The 23,324-nt window shown below is 40.4% G+C and overlaps 1 protein-coding gene across 10 annotated transcripts in view; it reads left to right on the top strand.

Annotated features, from left to right (window-relative positions):
• Positions 1-23,324, top strand: part of sipa1l2 (signal induced proliferation associated 1 like 2) — a 682,609-nt gene that overhangs the window by 490,135 nt on the left and 169,150 nt on the right. For all 10 annotated transcript variants that reach the window (XM_072559738.1, XM_072559717.1, XM_072559727.1 and 7 more), the window contains one exon: positions 14,482-14,739. In XM_072559738.1, the coding sequence (XP_072415839.1) occupies positions 14,482-14,739 (258 nt within the window). The remainder of the gene's footprint in view (positions 1-14,481; positions 14,740-23,324) is intronic.

The raw sequence follows: 23,324 nt of genomic DNA, 5'->3' as shown, positions 1-23,324 counted from the left end.
ATTATGTCCTACCTTTTTTTTAATAGATATTTTTATTGAAAATTTAACGTTTTTACAAACTTACAAAAATAAGAAACATTAATATACAATTAAATATTAAATAAATAATAACCAAAACCTATCAAACAAAAAGAAGAGATCGAGGGAAAAGAAAAAACAAAACTCAACTAACTACTAATCTAACCTATAACTAACCAGAGCATATCATAAAATATCTTACATTACTCGAGAAAAAAAGGATAACATAATAATTAAATAGTGAAGTACGTGCTCAGAATGAATTAACATCAAGTCAAAATAAAACCCGTGTTCATACGGAATTCCTCCCCCCAAGGGCCCCCGGACCAGCCAGAACCACTACCACAACTAGATGAAAGCCCTTGACAAAATGGCTGTAATATCTGTATCTATATAATTCAGGGAGGGCTGCCATATTTTATAGAATAATTCAGTTTTTTGATGCACCATATTTGGAAGGAAGTCAAGGGGAATACATTCCATGACTAACCTATACCAATTTGAAAGTCCTGGAGGGCCCTCAGCTACCGAGTTTACTAAGATATTTTTCTTTGCACAAAAGGAGAGAATGGAAACTAATTTCCTCCTGTGCACATCCAGGGAAGGCAAGCTCGAAAAGCCCAGGAGAAGAGATACTGGATCTAATCTAATTTCCGCTCCCAAGATTTCTGTCAAAGCATTTGCTACTCTGACCCAGTATTTGCGGATCTTATGACATGTCCATAAGCAGTGTGTGAAAGTGCCCACCTCTATTTTACATTTGGAAGACATTAGAGATGTTCCTGCCCTAAATTTTGCCAATCGTTCTGGTGCTATATGAGTCCTTTGGAGTATCTTTAACTGAATGGCCTGGGTTCTATTACAGATGGAGATTTTTCTGGCATTATCCCAGATGTTGTCCCACATTTCTGTAGATATTTCCAATCCCAATTCCTGATCCCATGTTCTAAGCAAACGTTCCATGTCTTGCGACACTTCACTATGTAATAAATGATAGAGAGTACTGACCAAGGGTAAACCCACTGGCCACAGCACTCTACGTTTTCTATCTGATTTATAAAGGCTGTCTAATAACATAGTCTTCTTCTGTATGTAATCTCAAATTTGGAAGTATTGAAAGAAGTCTCCATTAGGTAGTCCAAATTTCTGGTGCAGCTGTTCAAAAGACATCAAGACCCTCTCATCAAACAGATCCCCTAAACAGGAGATACCCCTGGACCTCCAGGATTTAAATGTCACGTCTGAGAGTCCCGGTTGAAAACCTCGTGCCCCCACTAGAGGAGTATAACTGGAGGTTATATGTGAATTACCCTCGTTTTGCCACATTATCTTCCAGGCTTTCATTGTGTTTAATACTATAGGGTTTTTACAATGGTCCATAATGACTTTCATCTTATCTAAAAATAAGAGGTTAATAAGAGGGCACTTTATTTGAGAAGCATTGATGTCCAGGCAGATTGATTGCAGGTCAGAGAGACCCAATCGGTTATGTAGCTTAATAGGGAACGCAGTTGATACTTCCTAAAGTCTGGAAAATCCAGCCTTCCCCTTGCTTGTGGAAGTTGTACCTTCTTTAACTTAATAAGGGGCCGTCTATGATTCCAGATGAAAGAACCAAACCAACCGTATAATTTGCGCAGTACCAGCCTCGGCTGCATCACCGGGAGCATTCTCATAGGCTATAAGAGACAGGGCAGGACATGCATTTTAATTAGAGCTATTCTACCCAGCCAAGAAATTGGAAGATTCCCTCCAACGTTGAAGGTCCTGCCTTATTCTTTCCAGTAGATGCACAAAATTGACGTTGTATAGCTGGCCAAATACTGGGGTAATAAAAATACCTAAATATAAAAAACCCTCCAGAGACCGAAAGGGAAAGTGAGATCCGTCCAATTAGTGGGACATACTAGCGAGACCACCCATCGGCATGGCCTCCAATTTTAAGAAATTAATTTTGTAACCTGAGAATTCACTAAATAAATTAATAATTTGGATCAGACGGGCACAGACATCAAAGGATTACGAAGAAAAAGGAGAACATCATCTGCATAAAGGGTAATTTTATGTTTACCCGTGCCAACCCTCAGGGCTGTTATAAGACCATAAGACATAGGAGTGGAAGTAAGGCCATTCGGCCCATCGAGTCCACTCCACCATTCAATCATGGTTGATGGGCATTTCAACTCCACTTACCCGCATTCTCCCCGTAGCCCTTAATTCCTCGAGACAACAAGAATCTATCAATCTCTGCCTTGAAGACATTTAGCGTCCCAGCCTCCACTGCACTCTGTGGCAATGAATTCCACAGGCCCACCACTCTCTAGCTGAAGAAATGTCTCCGCATTTCTGTTCTGAATTGACCCCCTCTAATTTTAAGGCTGTGTCCATGGGTCCTAGTCTCCTCACCTAACGGAAACAATTTCCTAGCATCCACCCTTTCCAAGCCATGTATTATCTTGTACGTCTCTATTAAGTCTCCCCTTAATCTTCTAAACTCCAATGAATACAATCCCAGGATCCTCAGCCATTTCTCATATGTTAGACCAAATATGTTATATTAGAGTCAGCCCATATATCTTCTGTTAGTGGCTCAATTATTAGCATAAGTAGTAACAGTGAGAGAGGACATCCCTGACGGCAGTCCCTACCTACACCTGAAGCTATCCGAGCCTCAGCCATTGGTGATCACGACTGCTTTGGGGTCATTATACAATGTTGAGACCCATTTAGCAAATACCTTTCCAACACCAAACTTTTCCAGTGTATAGAACAGGTATGACCATTCAACCCTGTCAAATGCCTTCTCCACATCCAACAAGACCACTATTCCTGGTATTCTTTCCTGATGACAGGCTTGAATCACATTCAAAAGCCTTCTAATATTATTAGATGATCTACGGCCCTTGATAAACTCCGTCTGGTCCTCTTTTATGATGTATGGCAATACCCTCTCCAGCCTCAATGCTAATGTTTTAGAAAGAATTTTAAAATCTACATTTAGCAAAGATATTGGTCTGTATGATGCACAATCTTCTGGGTCTGTTCCTTTTTTGAGAATGAGAGAGATATTCGCTTCTCTCAACGAAGGCGGGAGGCAGCCCTGACGATATGAGTAGTTATACATGTCCATACGTGGACCCGCTAATACTCCTGTAAACTCTTTATAGAATTCAACCTGAAGTCCATCTGGACCAGGTGCTTTACTGCTCTGAAGCTGCCTGACTGTGTCAAGTATTTCCTGGGTTGTTAGGGGAGCATTCAGGACCGACACCTGTTCTGGGTTTAAGTCCAGAAATGCCAGGCTTTTAAAAAAGGATTCCATCTTCCTGGCTGTATCTTCACAATCCTGTGATTTATATAAATCAGAGTAAAGCTTCCTGAAGATTTTGTTGATCCTTTTAAAATCGTGAGTCAGAGTACCAGCACTTTCCCTGATGGACGTGATAGCTTGAGGGGCCTTTTTTTCCCTTGTGAGAAACACTAGGTATCTACCAGGCTTCTTGCCAAGTTGATATAATCTTTGCTTTGCAAATAGTATTTCCCTCTTTGCCGTTTGGGTAAGCGCAGTATTCAGGGCTGTCCTAAGGGCCGTAATCCTTTATAGTTTAGCAACAGAGGGCCTATCAACGTACACTATTTCAGCTGCCTTTAAGCGAGCCTTGAGAGGACGCTGTTGTTCTCCCTTTAGTTTTTTTTTGGGTCGCCGAGTATGAAATGATCAGACCTCGCGCATAAGCCTTCATGGTCTCCCACATCATTGATTGGTTACTCGCCGTACTGAATTAATTTCCAAAAAAGTTTTGAATTCTTGAGAGAAATATTTTATGAATTTACTATCCTTCATTAAGAAAGAATCCATACGCCAATGTTCCTAGTCTTGATTTCCATGTACACTTGATTTCCAGAATTCAAAAAGGTCGATGGGGCAAAAAGCATATCAATTCTAGTGTGACACTTATGTAAATTAGAATAAAAAGAGAAATCTCTGCCTTGCAGGTGGAGGCATCTCCACAAATCTGCCAATTGCCTGGATCTGGGGGATATAGCCACAGTATTCTTGGGTATTCTGTCTATCTCTGGGTCCATAATGCAATTAAAATCTCCCCCTATAATTGTATGATGAGCTCCGAGAGCCATCAGTTTGGAGAAAGCTTCCATTATAAATTTGAAAGGATGCGCCGGGGACAATAAAGATTCAAAATCCATATTCTTCTCCATTTATAAGGGCTTTAATCAGTATGTACCGTCCAGATTCATCTTTTATCTGACGTAAGATTTTGAAAGGGAGATTCTTCTGAATGAGAATGACTACTCCCCTACTTTTTGAACTGAAAGATTAAAAGAAGCACTGATCAAATCCACCCTGTTGTAATTTCAAGTGTTCTTTATCCAGTAAATGTGTCTCCTGTAAAAGAGCTATATCAACCCTTTCTTTTTTGAGGTTTGATAGTATTTTCTTCCTTTTGATTGGGTAATTACTCCCCTTGACATTCCAGGTGCACCACTTAATCGAATGACTAACCATAATCATCCAGGCAAGTCTGAGACCCCCCGGGAGGAAGAACCCCATCCAAAACACTCTGAGCGTAGACCATAGGAAATTCACAAAAATAGAGATTCTTTAATACACTTACGCCAACATAGTAAAAAAACTATTTCTAAATTTTAAAAAAATGTTTAAAAGGAGATTTTCCCCCTTGCTTCCAGGGGACATCACTTCCTATCTGAAAACCCATCATATCCTCTCCCAACCAGTGCCCCACCCTCAACCCAGGCACCCCATAATAAAATAGAAAACTTCAATTGTACTATAAAGCTCGTTACCGGTGAGTACCCTACCCCCACCCACACCAACATCTAGATACATTTAGTAATGTTAATACCACATATAAACATATAAAACTATAAAGTTACAGTCTCAGCAGGTAATTAAGTATAACAACACAAAATAAAAAGGGGAAACAACCCCGCTCTAAAAGAAAGAAATAAGGTAGGACAAGGCAAACGCCCCCCCCTGAATCACCTGAATCAACTAAACCACCCAGCCTATATTTAAAAAAAGAAAATCACATAGTGGGGAACAAATAAGCCCCCTTCCCTACCCCCGGAGATTATTTTAAACAATAAAGGAAATAAGGGGAAAAAAAAGAGTAAACTGGGGAAGGGTGGGTGGGGGGGGGTGCAGAACACCTTCATTAATCACACGGATTAATTCTTACAATCTATTTAAGAGAGTCCAAAATTCCTTGGCCTTCTCCAGCGATCCGAAGTTATAGACTGATCCTTCGTGCTTAAAATGCAGCGTTGCTGGGTAGCGCAGGAAGTACTGGATGTTTAAATCCCTTAGACGCTTCTTCATTTCATCAAACGCCCTCCTCTTGCAGACCAAGGCTGGGGGAAAATCCTGAAACAGCATAATCCTAGATCCCTTGTCTGCCATGACCTGAGGATCTTTCCCGAGAGTTCTGGAGGCTTCCAGGAGCATTTGCTTCTCCCTGTAACACTGAAGCCGGAACAGGACCAGGCAGGGGCGCTGGTCTGACCCAGGCCTGCATATTGCAACCTGGTGGGCCCATTCTACCCGCATCTGGCCTGACCCAGCCTCCAGATTCAACATCTGAGGGAGCCACTGCTCCAAAAACACTGCAAGCTGGCCTTCCTCTTCCTGTCCAGGAAGACCCAGCAAACGCATATTTTTTCGATGACCCCGCTTCTCAAGGTCATCGATGTGATCTTTTAAGGCCGGGACTCGCTGTTTAAGAGTCCCGATCCGACCCATGGCCGATTCTGCAGCAGCCTCAGAAGTCGCAGCCTTTAGCTCTACCTCTCCAACTCGATGTTTGATTTTTTTTCAATATCTCAGTCGTAATTACTGCAACAAGGCTCGCCACCATAGGTAAGTCCCCAGGGCAGCTGCGGACGCCTGTGCTGCAGCTGGGGAGGGTGGGGAAGGGGTTCCTGCCAGCTGCGGGCATTCTTTCCCTTAGTCATTTTAACAAAGCACCAAACTACTCAAGTTTGATGCAGAATGACTAACTGTATTGAATAAAAGTTATTTTGAATTGTTTGGCAGGTGTGGTGGAGGCGAGCAGCCCACTTTGCCTGAGTCTTGGGCAGAGCACTACAGACTCAGACTTGCAGGGTCACTACCATCTTGGATCTCCTTTTTAATCTTACACAATATAGTAATGCAAATTAAGGTGGAAACCAAACATCATTCTGTCCATTTTAGAGTCCAAACTGCGAAGTAACAATGTTAATAACAATGTATCATGAATCTTCATCGCAAGTACCCGTTAAGGAATATTGTCAGGATCCATAGCTTTTGCAGTGTCCAGTACCTTTCGTTGTTTCTTGATGTCACTTAGCGTGTCACTTAGAATTGAATTGACTGAATGCTGGAATCTGAAATGTTGGTCTTTCAAGAGGAAGCCCAGATGCATTATGAACTCAGCACTTTGGGCTGAAGTTGATTGACAGGTCTTCATCATTGTCTTTTCCACTGATCTGCTGGGCTGACCTGTCATTGATGATGGGATATTTGTAGGGTTTCCTCCTCTAGTGAGTTGTTCAATTGACCTCCACCATTCGCTACTGGATGTGGCATACTGCAAAGCTTAGCTGTCAAAGAAATCTACAGCACAGAAAATGTCCCTTTGGCCCACTGAGTTTGCAGCAGTGAAAAGCCACTACCTAACTATTCTCACCTCATTTTTAGGCTCTCGGCCCATAGCTTTTTATGCCTTGACATCACAAGTGTACATCTAAATACTTGGAATCATAGAGATGTATAGAACGGAAACAGACCCTTCAGTCCAACTTGTCCATGCCAACCAAATATCCTAAATTAATCTAGTCCCATTTGCCAGTACTTGGTCCTCATCCCTCTAAACCCTTCCTTTTCATATACTTTTAAGTGTTGTAATTTATCAGCCTCCATCACTTCATCTGGCAACTCATACAATGTACACACCCTCTGCATGAAAAGGTGGTCCCTTTTAAATTTTTCCCCTCTCACCCTAAACCTATGCCCTCTAGTTCTGGACTGCCCCACCCCATGGAAAGGACCTTGTTTATTTATTCTATCCATTCCCCTCATGATTTTATAAACCTCTATAAGGTCACCTCTCCATCACCAAAGCTTATTTAGCCTCCAACACGGGCAACATCCTTGTAAGGGAGACCAGAATTGCACACAATATTCCAAAAGTGGCCTAATCAATGTCCTGTACAGTCACAATATGATCTCCCAAGTCCTAAACTCAATACTCTGACCAATAAAGGAAAACATACCAAGTACCCTCTTAGCTATTCTATTTTCAAGAAACTATGAACCTGCACTCCAAGGGCTCTTTGTTCAGCAACATTCCCGAGGCCCTTACAATTAGGTCTTGCCCTGATTTGCCTTTCCAAAGTGGTAGCACCTCATATTTATCTAAATTAAACTCCATCAGCCACTCCTCAGCCCACTGGACCATCTGATCAAGATCCTGTTGTAATCTGAGGTAACATTCTTCAATGTCCACTGCACCTCCAATTTTGGTGTCATCTGCAAACTTACTAACTGTCCTTCCTAATTTCACATCCAAATCATATATAATTATGAAAAGTCGTGGACCAAGCACTGAATCTTGTAGCACACCACTGGTTACAGGCCTCCAATCTGAAAAGCAACCCTTCACCACCACCACCCTCTGTCATCTACCTTTTAGCCAGTTCTGTATCCAAATGGCGAGTTCTCCTTGTATTCCATGTGATCTAACCTTGCTAACCAGTTTACCTTGACGAACACCTTACGGAAGTCTGTATAGGTTATGTCCACCACTCTGCCCTCATCAATCCTCTTCAGTATTTCTTCAAAACCCTCAATCAAGTTAGTGAGACATGATTTCCCATGCACAGTCATGTTGATTATCCCTAATCAGCCCTTGCCATTCCAAATACATGTAAATCCTGTCCCTCAGGATTCACTGCAATAACTTGCTCACCACTCAGTTACCATTTTGCCCGAAACATCGATTCTTCTGCTCCTCGGATGCTGCCCGACCTGCTGTGCTTTTCCAGCACCACACTCTTGACTCTAACCTCCAGCATCTGCAGTCCTCACTTTTGCCCATCATTGATGTTAGGCTGACCAGTCTATAGTTCCCTGTTTTTTCCTTATCACCTTTCTTAAGTAGTGGCACCATGTTTGCCAACCTCCAGTCTTCTGGCACCTCACCTGTGACTATCTGTGATCCAAATATCTCAGCAAGGGGCCCAACAATTACTTTCCTAGCTGCCCACAGAGTTCTAAGGTACACCTGATCGGGTCCTGGGGACTTATCCACCTTTGTGTTTTAAGACATTCAGCACCACTTCCTCTGTAATATATTAAGATGGCACTATTTATTATCCCAAGTTCTCGAGCTTCCATATCTTTCTCCACAGTAAACACTGATGCAGAATATTCATTTAGTGTCTCCCCGTCTCCTGTGGTTTCACACATAGGCTGCCTTGCTGATCTTTGAGGGGCCGTACTCTCTCCCAAGATACCCTTTTGTCCTTAATGTATTTATAAAATCCTTTTTGCCAAAGTTACCTCATATTCCCTTTTTGCCCTCCTGATTTCCCTCTTACATATATTCCTACTGCCTTTATAATCTTCTAAGATCTCTGTTGCTATACCTGACATATGCTTCCTTCTTTTTCTTGACCAAAACCTCAATTTCTCTAGTCATCCAGCATTCAGTACACCTACCAGCCTTACCTTTTGCCCTAACAGGAACATACTGTCTCTGGACTCTCATTTCATTTTTGGAGGCTTCCTATTTTCCTCCCCTCCCTTTACCTGCAAACATCTGCTTCCAATCAGCTTTTGAAAGTTCTTGCCTAATACCATCAAAATTGGCCTTCCTTCAATTTAGAACTTTAACTTTTAGATCTGATCTATCCTTTTCCATCACTATTTTAAAACTAATAAAATTATAGTCACTGGCCCCAAAATGCACCTCCACTTACACTTAAGTCATTTGCCCTGCCTTATTTCCCAAGAGTAGGTCAAGTTTTGCACCTTCTGTAGTGGGTACATCCACATATTGAATCAGAAAATTTTCTTGTGCACACATGACACATTCATCTCTATCTAAATCATTAACACTATGGCATTCCCAATCTATGTTCAGAACATTAAAATCCCCTATGATAACCATGATTCCAATGATCCAAAAATGTGAACCCTTCTCCCCTGCACCAGCACCTCAGCCATGCATTAATCTGCTCTTTCCTCCTAGTCCTACTCTCACTAGCTCATAGCACTGGGAGTAACCAGATATTACTACCCTCATGGACTTCCTTTTTAAATTCCTGCCTAGGTTTGTTCCTTTCAACCCTACTTACACCCCTCATAATTTTGTACATCTCAGTCACGTCCTCTTCAGTCTGCTCTGCTCCAAGGAAATCAGCCCCAGTCTATCCAATCTCTCCTCATACTAAAACTCTCCAGTCCAGGTAACATCCTAGTAAATCTTCTGAACTCTCTCAGTGCTATCACATCCCTCCTATATTGTAAATTTCAGAAGTGCAAGCAGTACTCCAGCTGTCACCTAACCAGTGCTTATACAGTTCCAGCATACCTTCTCTGTTCTTAAACTCTACACCTGAGCTAATAAAGACAAGTATCCACATTTGCCATCTTAACCATTTTATATGCCTGTCCTGTTACCTTAAACAAATGTTGGACCTGCGCACCAAGGTCTCACTGATCCTTTTTGCTTCCGGGGATCCTTTTGTTCATCATATCTTCCCTTGTTTTTACCTGCCCAAGTGCATCATCTCATACTTGCCTGGATTGAATTCCATTTGACACTGATCAGCCCATCTGACCAGTTCATCTATATCTTCCTAAATCTAAGATTATTCTCCTCACTATTTACCACCCCACCAAATTCCATATCATCTACAAAATTACTGACCAACTTTCCTGCACTCAAGTCTAAATTGTTTATGTATACCACAAACAAAAAGGGCCCGAATGCTGAATCCTGTGGAACCACACTGGACACAGTTCCAGTCACAGAAACTGTCCTTAACCATCACCCCTCTGTTTCCTGCCATTCAGCTATTTCTTGATCCAATTAACCAAATTGTTTTGGGTCCCATGGACTCTTATGTTTGCTATTGGTCTCCCATGTGGGACTTTATCAAAATTCTTGCTGAAATCCAAGGAGACTATGCACGCCTGGTCACATCTTTGAAGAATTCAAACAAGTTGGTCAAATATGACCTTCCCTTAATAAAACCATGCTGATTATCTTGATTAATCACTGCCTCTTCAAATGCAGATTAATTCTATCCCTCAAAATTGCTTCCAAGAGTTTCCCCACCACTAAGGTTAGACTAATTTGCCTGTAGTTTCCTAGTATTGTCTGCGTTTTGGACATTTAAACCATATTATGTATTAAAACCACTTGACCCAAGTGCTCTTGTTGGTGAGGCAGACAAAAGATACAGAATTCAGTTTGTAATTCAACTCATTTTCATTAACAAAATATTCCATATTAAAAACACAATGTGAGTATTTCCCAAATACCCACAATAGTTACCCTCTGACTGTCTGAGAAAGAGTATTACCCGCAATGATCCACATGTTTGAACTGGACCATTGGAATCTCCTTTCTCTGTGATATAAAGCTGACTCTCTCCCACTAAGATGGGTCTCTCACACAGGACAGATCTTCTCCTAGGTCTTCTTGAGTTGCCACAATCTTCTGCCATGAGTCTCACTGCGAATTTTCGCTGAGGCGGTGGCTTCCTGTTATGTGTGTATTTATCCCCTTGCCCCATACCTTCCTCAGTGTTCTGTGGCATTTGGCCAATTATGTCATGAGTAGGGTTCAAAGCATCCAGTGAAGTCACACCAACATTCTCCACTGTTGCCATGCCTGGGAGGTGTAAAGTGCATGTCCACAGGCTGGAAGCCAAAGTACCAGCCAGAAAGGTTGATCAATACTTCTCCAATACACAACCCTTGGCCTAGCTGTATCTGGATCCTCCTTAACCTTTGTGACCTCTTTGACCTTGGTTTCCACTGTTCTCTGTAGCTGATGGCTGTTGTTTGGCCAATTTTCTTTAAGGGTTCAATTTCTCTCAATGTGGGTCAATCTAAAATGCCCAGTTTATGACCTGTGTTGCTTGATCGCACTGGTTTATCCCTGCTCCCTTCTTGAAAAGCAGTACCACATTGATTGTCCTCCAATTTTCTAGCTCCTTACCTGACTCCACAGCCTGGGATACATTTCATCAGGCCCTGGAAATATAAATACCTTAAGCCTGCCAGACCACACACAACCTCTTTTCTATCTTTGCTAATTTAATTAAGGGAGTCACGGTCCTTTTCTCTGATTTCTTTACCATATTGTCTCTCTCACTGGTAAACAATGACACAATGTATTCATTTAGAAACATACCTTATGTTGTCTTGCCCTATGTACAAATTGGTATTGTACCCTTCAATAAGCTCTACACCTTTAACCTTAATGTATTTGTAAAATAGCTTAGGATTTTCCTTTACTTTTACCTGCCACCAATCTTTCATGTGATTCATTAGTTATGGGTTAGTTTGGGTCTGCCTATGTGTGTACTTTACTTTTGAATGCTGTATGGAGAAGATGTGTTTGCTGATAGCATCTGTGTGGTGATAGTGAAATTGGCAAAGCGTGATCCATTGCATATAGTGGCAGGTAGGATGAAAAATGTGGCCAAGGGGAAGTCCCACCATGGCTCAAGTAGGGGAATGAAAGGATTTGGAGCAGAAGTGTGGTAAAGGAATGGACATGGGGAAGCCTTGGTTCAGAAAAAAGGATGACTATTGGAAGCCCTGATACAAAGGTTGCATTGTCGGAACTGCTATGACTGAGACACAAGCTGGGAACAGAACCTTTACAAGAAACAGTTATGAGGAAATCTCTAATCCGCAATCCTAAGGGTCACCAAGATGAAACACTAACTCTGTTTCCATTTCCATTGATATTGTCAAACTAGCTAAGAATATCTAGAAATTGCTTTTTTCATTTTAAAATGTGGGAATGTTTTAGACCTTAGGAAATTACATGGTGATTAAGTCAAGCTATTCAGTGTTGCAAAGGGGAAAGCCAGAATAGCCCGAAGCATATTGCTACCAGTATTGAAGGGTCATTAGATAAAATGGCTGAGTTCATATCTCAATTTTGGCAAATCGAATTTAGAGCAGAGAACGGGATAAATGCTTTTACATCGAAAATTATCATAGTACAGAGTGCACTACAAGGGTCATTGGTGACATGGTCTCTGCTTCAGTTATTAAAAGCAGTCCTAGGTATGTGATTGAGGAAAGAGAATTGTTGAACACATTAGGATTGGTTTTGGTCACGTAGTGGTATGCACCAGCAACCTGGTTGGGCCAACCAGATTCCTATGTGCAATGGAATTTCTATGCAATTCCCTGTAACCATTGAACTCTCCTGGTCTTGATGCAGTGGAGCTGTTGAAGTCATTCCTGTTTCTCCAACTTTCACCTTAAACCTAAACTATGGGAAGACTTTTTCACATGGCAGGTCTTGAGATGCAGAATTGCAATGTTGCAAGACAGCCTTTGAGAAATGTACCACTTCCTCCATGTCTGAAGCCTGAGTAGTTTAGCTTGCCAAAGTAACCCTTGTCCTCAACTCGTTGTGCCAGTTGAAACTGGGTAGGAAATTGCCCTCCAGTGATCATCAATTTCCTGATAAGGGCTTCGACTAGTACTTGGGTGGATGGGCCGCCCCCGGCCATGCTCACCCCACTACAAAGTTGCAGACTGATCAGATGGGGTCAGAGTGGGGTGATGAGAAATTCATCTGGAAAATAAGTTCTGCTTATTTTTCAATATTTCTCAGCTTGCTGTTAGCAGTGTTATTGCTAACCATTTCTTCCAGAGAAATAGTCATTTTGAAGGTGGTGGGAGTAAGAAGGGATGTGAAAATAATTTGTTCGTTCAAAGACCGACATTAGATGATGAATTGAATAACCTCCAGCTGTGCTGGATCATTCAGTCAAGTTAGATACTAAGAGGTTATTTGTTTCCAATTTGGATAAAAGGATTTATGGTTTCTTGTATGTAAAGTGTGTTCAGTTATGTTATAACTTTGCACCATGGACAAGGGTTTTCATGGAAACAGTGTTTATAAAACAGATTGGCACTTCTTCACTAACAGTTGGGTTCACATTCCTTTTGCACAGCTGCCACTTGTGAATTGCCTTCCAGGCTCCATGTTTGTTTATAACACACATTTGAATAGTTTGGTTTTTGCAAAAAGACCTTTTAGGCTTTGGCAATCCACAACTTGGTAATGTAATCTTTTATTGTTTGTAAATGAAATCTATTGTTACCAGCGTAGGTGGAACTGGAGAAAAGGAATATTCATATCCATCTCTGCTCCACTGCCTCGCTTTTTCATAAACCGACTGTGGTTTGCAAACTCCAGGAATAATTTCAAGGCCTGTTGATGTAACAGCAGAAGGCATGCTGGCAAAATGGAACTAAGCTTCTGAAACAAGTCTGTCTAAATTTGTCACATATGGTGTACAATTCTAATCCTCACGTTATATGAGGGGATACAGTTTTATAGATGGGAAGAATATTCATTCACTACTTTGCATGTCCTGAAATGGTAACTGTAAAATAGCTGTGGTATAATCGAACTTTAATTACTGCCAAACATGAGTCACATATAACATTCTTATTCCCTTCCACAATCCACACTCCCACCACCGTCATCCACAATGTGGATGTTTCAACATGAGTCTGAAAAATGTAGGTTATAAATTCGGTCTAATCTTGTTCATAGATTCCTCATAAAGTCTTCAGATCTGTTGTAGAACAATGAAGATAAAGTCACCATAGTTCCAAGAGGCTGCTTTCTAATTAGAGAGACAACTGGTGGTAAGTTTAACCGAAGGGTCACCACACATCAGACAAGGGGCAAGATGGAGAAGGCAGAACCATCATGGTAACCTCAACTGCTGCATGAATTGAACTGTGCTGTTGGTGTCACATTGCATCATAAACCAAGAATCTGGCCAACTGAGCTAAACCCCACAGTCTGTCTAGTATGTGAAGAGTTATTTTCAATTATGGCCTTGGCAGAAACTTTAAGGAGTGATGTCGTACCTACTACACTAAATACCTTTACTGTGCGTTACTCAAGAGATTAAATCTGCTAGCAGAACTGAGCTCTGCATTGCAGTCAGATGAGTGAGCTGCATCTGGTAGGAATACAGAGAAATGTTGCCTTTATCCTGAAAGCCAAGATTACCCCTATTGAACAACAATGTTGACTGCATCTTAAATTTAATTATTTATTTCTGTGATTTCTTGTTCTTGTGTCTGATGGGGTGAGTGTTTGGGTTCTACACTTAAGTTTATTGTACTCTCAATTTAATAAACCAACTGTTCTTTTTGGGCAGAGGCTGCTCAGAGCTGTACAGGATACCAATGGTGGAATACAAAGTAGACAATGAAGGTACTCCTTGTGAATTCAAAACCCCGTTCAGAAGAAACACTACTTGGCACCGAGTGGCCACACCAGCGGGGCAGCCACTCTCCCGATGCTCCCCAATACAAGGAGCGGCCGACAGGCTTCCGTCGCAGCAGATGTTGCAGCAGGTCCGCTCAGCTATCCCTCGCAGTACATCTTTTGACAGAAAGCTGCCAGATGGTGTGAGGTAATACTCTCCTTAATTTCTATTACCTGCTGAAATTCTACCTCTGAAATCCAATTGTCAACACCAAGGGGTTGCAATATCGATTACCTCCTAATTATGTGCAATGCAAAAGACTGAATGTTGTTTTGAGGGAGCATTTAATACAGCGTTGCTCCTAAACTGAAATGTATATTATCTGAAGGAGAGACAGCTGTGAACTGTCCAATTGAAGTGCAGTTTGAGGAGTTGCATAGGTAGATCTTGACAGAAATTGCACTGATGATTTAGTTAGCCCTCTTATTCCACTGTAGATATTGGTGTTCTCACACGTTTTGTATATCATTTGTAGTTATGCTTGTTAAGTCAGCCCGCAAGTGTAAATATTTATCCTGCGAGAATGGTGAGTATACTTCTGAAATGAACAATGGATGCTGTTCATGAGGGAATAGTAAGATAGGAGGTGCAAGTTTAAATATATCAATACCATAGACACTAATTGAGAAATTTGGAGCTATTGACTAGAATCCTGTCCTCAATGTTGCCTTTCCTCTCTTTCCCACCCTGTCTGCTACCAACTAATAGAGGACTGAAGTCTCCTTTTTAGCGTTGATACAGGCAATAAACTCTGCCACCTTGTACTTGGGGCAGGTATTTTCTTGAGTTTCAGATAACAGTATAAAACAGTTAGATTTGCTGCCGTGAGCAGAAAGAACAGTGTTGAACCAAAAAGAAAAGAACTGATGTCTTTACAACACCTCCAGAATAGCCTAACTCATTTTAAATACTGGATTAGTGGTGCTGGAAGAGCACAGCAGTTCAGGCAGCATCCAACGAGCAGCGAAATCGACGTTTCGGGCAAAAGCCCTTCATCAGGAATAAAGGCAGAGAGCCTGAAGGGTGGAGAGATAAGCTAGAGGAGGGTGGGAGTGGGCTTGTTTACCTTGTTGATTTTAACTCATTTTAAACCCAATTAAGTGCCTTTTGCAATGTGGTCACTGTTGGAATATGGAAAACCAAAATGTTTGATTTGCAAAAACAAATCCCACAAACAGCTGTGAGGTGGGTGCAGGGTGGGGGTGGGATAGAGGCAGGGGTTGGATTTCAGCTCTTTTGGTGCTATATCACCTTCAATAAACCAGCTGATCACCTTGTCTTCATTTGCTGGAATGACAGCAGATGTGCTGGTGTCTGCTCTTCCTCCAGCATTGCAATATTGAAATATCAGTTTTCTGTGAAGAATCCAGATTCCCACTGTTGATTTAGCAGCAGTTCATGCTGGGTGAGCAGATTTAAAAGCAGCATCAAAAGGTGTTGACCCAAGCTGTTAACTGAAGTCAAGTAGGAGAGGAGTCAGCTCAGAATTCAGTATTGGAGTAGAGCATCAGTTAGTAGGAAAGGTTGATTGAAATGCAACAGATCAGTGGGAAAATGTATATGCAGGTGCTACCCAACATGAAGATGAAAACTTTGTTAGAATGAAGTTTAAGAATATCGACACTCATTTGCATCACCTTGGATTTACATAATACCTTTTACGGTACCAAAAACGTGGCAAGGCTTTCAACAAAGGAATATAATAAATGTATGCTTCATCAAGAAGAAGATTTTCAGACATAATCAAAGTCTCAGTTAAAAAACAGGAAGCATTCCTACCACTACGGTACTTGCCCAGGGTAGGATGGGAATCGGATCGCTTCATGGTGATGGTCGGCCAGTGATGTTTGGGGTAATTTGGTGGTCACATCACCATTTTGCCATTAACAAAGAGGTTCTCAGATGGTGAGGTGGCCACCAGTTCAGTGGAGGTGATCTCCTCCTGCAGCAGAGCTCAGAGCCAGACGCTTCATGCTTGTTAGAGAGAGCTGCAAGCCCTTCAAGGTGCTCCCGTGTTTCAGTGCCCTCACAGTCTCTGATTTGCTTCAGCAATGCCCACTTCTCCTGGTGGGGATGTCAAGGCACTAGAGCTGCTGACCATCTGTCCAATTATGAGGCTGCTTTGTGGAGGATTACTGAATAAGTCTTGCTACTGAGAGGCATGAGGTTGGGGCTGCATTTAGTCCTGACATCAGGGTTCTGAAGCCAAACACAAAATCCTTTGTATACAGTCTTACAGCAAAGAGGACCATTCTGCCTATAGTGGCTACATCACCTCATAGAGAGAGCTATCCCATTCATCTTTCCTCATAGTTCTACAATATGTAATTACAAAGTTCTACAATATGTAATTGCAAAATCCCTACAGTGCTGAAAAAGGCCATTCAGCCCATCAAATCTGCACCAATCCTTTGAAGAGTGTCCCACCCTATCCCGATAACTCCACATTTACCATAGCTAACCCACTTTGCCTGCACATCTCTGGGCACTATGGAACAATTTAGCATGGTTAATCCAACTAACCTGCACATCTTAGTACTGTGGAAGACAATCGGAGCAGCCGACAGGAATCCACACAGACACAGGGAGAACATGCAAACTCCACAGAGACGGTCACCTGAGGCTGGAATTGAACCTGGGTCCCTGGTGTTATGGGGCAGCAGTGTTAACCACTGACCAATATGCTATCTTATAGAATCAAAACTTTCATGAAAATGGGAGGGAGTTGTACACTAGTCATCTCCAAGAAGAATTAATGTACCTTGAACTCAGAAATTTCAGGAAAAGTGTGGGTAAAGTCATGGAAAATTTAAAGATGAGGATAAAGAATTTGAATTAAATGTGTTGGGTGTACTGTGGAGGCCAGTGGAGCTGACTGCATTCTGACTAACATAAACTAACTTACTTCATAAGTTAAAAGTTTCATTAGTTGTGATATGATGCTTATACTGAAGTTGTATTGTTAATGCAGAGTAAAGACAATTGGAAAATGTCATGATGAAAAAACTGTCGTTTGTGCATTCATGTCTCACCTGTTTGCTTGATCTGATAGGTGTAAAAGGAACTAAATGGTCATCTGTATATCATCAATGTGAAAACAAATGGGAATTGAAAGATAAGCACTTCCATAGAATATCAGGTGCTTAAATGTGAATCACAGAGGATACAAGATTCCAAAGCCATCTCATTTTTCTTGCTTTGATCAAGCACTGTTGAGTGTTGGAGCATGGAAATTGACAGTGTCACTTGGCTTGGGCAGCCAGATGATTCAATTACATATTTTGTAATTCTACCACTCAAACAAAAAAGAAATGACTGTGAATGGGTTGGATTAGTTTCCATTAGCTTTTTTGTATAAAGAACATGCAAGAGGAGATTGCCTTAGCACAGAAATAATAGAGGTATCGTGTGTTGACTAAAGTGATATGACGGCACCTGGGGCACGACCAGAGAGCAGTGACAAGGGAATTGTTCTTCAACCCAAGGTGTAATGGTAATGTTGTTGCAGTGTGATACTACCATCCAGACTTTAGCATGTGTCAAGTCTTATGTGTACTGAATATGATATTAACAGTAATGGTTATCATTTCAAATCATTTCTGACCTTGTGAATAGGGGTATGGATTTAATTAACTTTAATATCCTGAATTCCCACAAGTCCCTGGGAGGGCCAATATTTAAGGAGGGTCCTGGGAACACCACATGGACCAGAGCAATTCAAGAAGCCCACCCACACTCCCGTCTCAAGGACAACTGGGGATGGGGAACAAATGCTGGCTTTACAAACAAACCTCATTAAACATTTGGATGAAACAGATGTTCTACTCCAGTGTATTGATGGAGGATTTCAGGATTTGATAACATAATTTTTGGATTTCAAAAATCTGTCCAAAGCATGGGGAGGAGAAAAATCTGAAGGGTGTAGGACAAAATTCTTTTTGGTCATGTACAACAGTTTGCTGAATCACCCAAGAAAATTGCACTGGCACTTCCAGCATTTTGTAGCCTGAATCCATTTTCTCATAAATATCGTAGCTCCCACTCATTCTGGTTTAAGGACAGCATGGAGTTAACAGACCCAAAATATGCTATTGAACAATGAGAGCCTATAATCCTTGGTTTGATATTAAAGTGCAACATTAACAAGTTTAATAAATAGAACCACAGACTAAATAGTTACTTTCCACAGATTGAAGAAATTTCTTAACCAGCAATATTATTTCAGTGACCATAGTTAATGAGAAACACTACAATGCACAGCAAGAGTATCCATATATAAACTGGAGAGACTTCATAAATGATTTAAAGATATGACTTCAAAATGAAAATTAATCTTTGCTTTTCATTACTTCACAACAATAGCCATCAGCAGTAGTACAAAGGTTATTAAATTTGTAAGGGAAGATAAATTATTGAAAGAGAAGAGAAATGGGGGTGATGGAAATATTTCTTTAATCATAATTTTACCAAAGTTTCTCACATGGGCTGAACACAGATATCACCAACGAAAATGAAGATTAAACTACATACAAGACCAAGAATCCAACTAAAAGGCTGTGGATGTTGAAGCAGTACATTGTACAACAAAAACAGAAATTGCTAGAAAACTCAGCGGGCCTTGCAGCATCTATGGAGACAAAGCAGAGTTAACGTTTTGGGTCCAGAGACCCCTCCTTGAGAACAGTTTGTTAGTAGTATAACATATTGGTTTGATTAATATATTGCACTATACTGTAGTGGGATGGGACTTTGCAAACACCGTTCCTAATGCAGACTGTGATTGTTGATTCTGGAAGAAGGGGAAGGCAGGTGAAGGCTATAAGATAGCAGAAAAGGGCATTGGAATGAATGTCACCAAAATGGTTGAGGTATATTGAGTCACATGCTGACATTATGGAAGACTGCAATGCAATATTGACCAGATATTTTGTTTTAGTGATGTTAGTTGAGGGTCAAATATCGAACAGGATACTGGATGATGCGATGGGATATTTCCATTTATCTCTGGAGGGGGAAATGCAGCTTCAATTTAATATCTCATCTAAAAGACACCATCTCTGACTGTGCATCACTCACACCCCACTGAACCATTAGCCCAGCATATTTTACACTTAAGACTCTAGATTGGGGTTAGAACACACACTTTTGACGGATTAGAATATTACCACAATGAGCAAGGGAGATATCAATTCTAACAATTCTGTTCACCAATAATCCAATAGATCTGTGAAAATGATGCATGTAACAACTTAGCACGTTTTTTAAAAAAATTCAATTATCTGCAAAGAATTTAACAAAATGCATGCAATTTAGCAACAGATATATTGAAAACAAAAATATGGCATTGGAATGCTTTGAAGTTATTAGCATTCAAGTTTGGCATTAATTGTGCATTAATTTAAAAAAGAAATATTTTACTTTTCAATCAGAAAATAAAGAAATGTGGTACCCATCATTTAGTAACTTTGCTGTAATTACTGTCTATCACGTTTAGAAACAGGAATGAAGAAACCATAAGGTTGTAAAACTAAAGCACAGACAAAATGTGCACCATTACAATGTAAAGTTGATACCAATTAGTAGTTACTTTGAGAATCTAATAATTAATCATCAAAGTTTTAACTCTTAACTGGTTTCTATAAAATTAATATGTAAGTACTGTAAAAGCAAAATATTTTAGAAACACACTCTCATCAGGCAGCCCTTTTGGGGAGAGAAACTGTTAACATTTCATATTGATGAACTGTCATTAGAACAGGTTGAACAGGTTATCAAACAGAATAACTGGTCCAGAGCCTGGAAACATAAGTCAGAAACTTCCCAATTCCATAGAATCCCTTAGTATGGAAACAGGTCATATGGCCCACCCAACCCATGCTGACCCTACAAATAGCATCCCACCCAGGCCAACCCACCTACCCTGTCCCTGTAACCCTGCATTTCCAATGGCTAATCCACCTAGTCTGTACACTCCTAGACACCTATGGGCAGTTTAGCATAGCCAATCCACCTAACCTGCACATCAATAACCTGCCCATCTCCTTTAACAGGGCCCTGCCCACCATATTTTTATTCTGGACAGGTAGCAGAGAAATGAAATATTGCCTACTATCTCAGAGGCAATAATTTATATTAATTACTTGAAAAGACCCAAATGCATATTTGCTAATTTTTTGGATGATAAGTTTTGAAGCGGAACTAGAGTTTGCAAAGGGATATAGTCAATTTAAAAGCGAGTGGGCAAAACTTCAACTGATGGAGTATAATGTAGGAAAACATGAATTTGTCCACTTTGACAGGAAGAATAGAAAAAACAGTATAATATTTAAATGGGTAAAGATATCAAAGTTCAATGTACAAAAGGATCTGGGTGTCCTGGTACGTGAAAAATAGTTGTTTTGCAACAAGTGATTAGGAAAACAAATAGAATGTTATTCTTTATTGCAAATGAATGGAATACAGAAGTAATGATGTTTTGCAGTAGTAGTGTAGTGTAAGTCGTTAGTGAGAGCACAACTAGATTATTGAGTTCAGTTTTATTCTCTTTATTTAAGAAAACATTAGTTAAAAATCACATAACACCAGGTTATAGTCCAACAGGTTTATATGGAATTGCAAGCTTTCAGAGTGCCGATTTTTCATCAGGTAGCTAGTGCATATAAGTGCATCATAAGCAGTTCAAAAAATGTTCATTCAACTGTGTTAGGAGATTTCAGTTCCAAGGAAGGGTTGAGCAGGTGTAGTTTTGGGCTTAAAAATTATATATTCAAATCAGACCATTAATGAGGATTAATTGAACGTGACGATAAACAATTGAAGTAAAATGGAAAAGTACATGAAAAACGGGCCTAATGCAAAACTAGCCTTTTTTAACTGGAGGGAAACCGCCTGACCTTGAGGGACAGTGGGAACCATCTGCTTGTGTGGTTTAGATGGAACAATGTGGACTCGCCTTTTCACCTATTTTTGAGGGAAACAACTAAAGATATTACAAAATGGGGATTTAGCACGAAACCTTAGATTCAGAATAATATTACTACCAGGGACTTTCCCTATTGGGCTGGGGCTCGTGAGACTGGTGCCATGGAATCTAAGAGGTTCAAGTGACACAATTGCTAAAGTCCATAATGGAGAGAAGGCAGTGTGAGATTCACTCATTAGCTTGCATATATCTCTAATATAAATTCGATTTAGTTAATAAATTAGCTTCATATTAAAGTGCATGTCATCTTGTAATCATTTGATTGATCCTAAAAAAAACAGTTAGGTACCTCTAGCCTAACAATACAGTAGGCCACAATTGTATCCATTGGATGATCACTTTGAAACATATAAGATCCTGTTAGGATTTGACAAGGTGGATGTTGACGGTACGTTTCCCCTGTAGGGAGACTTGGAGTAGGAATACTGTTTAAAAATAAGTGATCTACCATTTGAGACTAAGGCAAGGAAAATTTTTGTTTCTGAAGTTCATCTTTGTAACTCTGTTCCCCAGAGGGCAATGCTGTAGGGTAATTGAATATTTGTAAGGTAGACATAAATTTGCAATGATTAAAGGTGTCAAAGTTTAATGGGGTAGATGGAAGTGTGGAATTGAGACCACAATCAGATCAGCAATGATATTATGAAATGGCGAAGCAACCACGGTGATGGGTGAGTGACTGGGTAGAAGGTCCACTTTGGTTGTTGACTTCTCCATCTATCCCCATACCATCTCAATGTCCCCTAACCGCCCCTCTCCCCCATGTCACTTTTATAGTCAATCATTCAGTATCAGCTATGAGGGAACCTCAGGAGCTATGTGGAGATGAAAAGAAGCCCTCTAAAAATTTAAGGGAACTCTTGGACACATTTGATACTGAAAATGAAACTCTCAACCATGAAACTCATCAAAAAATTTAAATCCAATCAGATAATCAAGCCATTCTTAAACAAACAATTATTCACTAAACACATCAAAGACACATAATTCTTTAAGAGCTTGAAAAACCTTAAGGGTTTCTTGAAGTGTGAACTCAGCCCCTCATTGAGATAAATAGTTTTTGAGCTTTTGAAATACAGCAAGCATTCACAATGATGCAACTTTAATAGCCACCTTGGCAAATATCAACAATGAAGTCTATTAAAACTGCAGGAACAGATCATGAATAACTTGCTCTAAGCTATGCAAGATGGTCTGTTAGTTAATGCACTCCAGCAGCAATTTATTTTACTCTAACTGTAATTTGTGCATTGAAAATAATTTATTGTTAAAGGACTGGGGGTGTAAATCACTTCAGTTCATGACACTTTTAAAAAGACCTTAGCTGTCCTTCAAAAGCAATTATGCATCTTAAATTGTTAACACACAGCAGGTTGAGTACCTTCGAACATTGAAAATGTGGTCTATGGAACTCATTACTAATTTCAGGTGGCCGTACTTGGTTCCAAGTTTTCTGCCTGTTTGATTCATGCCCCTTCCCTTAACCTACCTGGAAAAAAAAAAGAGATCTGGAAATGGAAACGGATGTCCCCATCAAATTTTGAAAGGCCTGCAGTATTGACCCAATTCTTTCTATCAAGAGATACAGCCTGACCTATTGAGTGTTTACAACATTTTCTGATTTATTTAAAATTTCAACATCTACAGTATTTTGTTTTAATGAAACTCCTTTTATTACAGCAATTGCCAAGATCAACAAGGATTTGTTTAATTTTCTAGCCAAATGCTTCACCCTAAAATAAAATTCACT

The sequence above is a fragment of the Chiloscyllium punctatum genome, chromosome 3 (assembly GCF_047496795.1).
Source record: "Chiloscyllium punctatum isolate Juve2018m chromosome 3, sChiPun1.3, whole genome shotgun sequence".
Taxonomy (NCBI): domain Eukaryota; kingdom Metazoa; phylum Chordata; class Chondrichthyes; order Orectolobiformes; family Hemiscylliidae; genus Chiloscyllium; species Chiloscyllium punctatum.
This window is presented reverse-complemented; position numbering and strand designations above follow the sequence as displayed.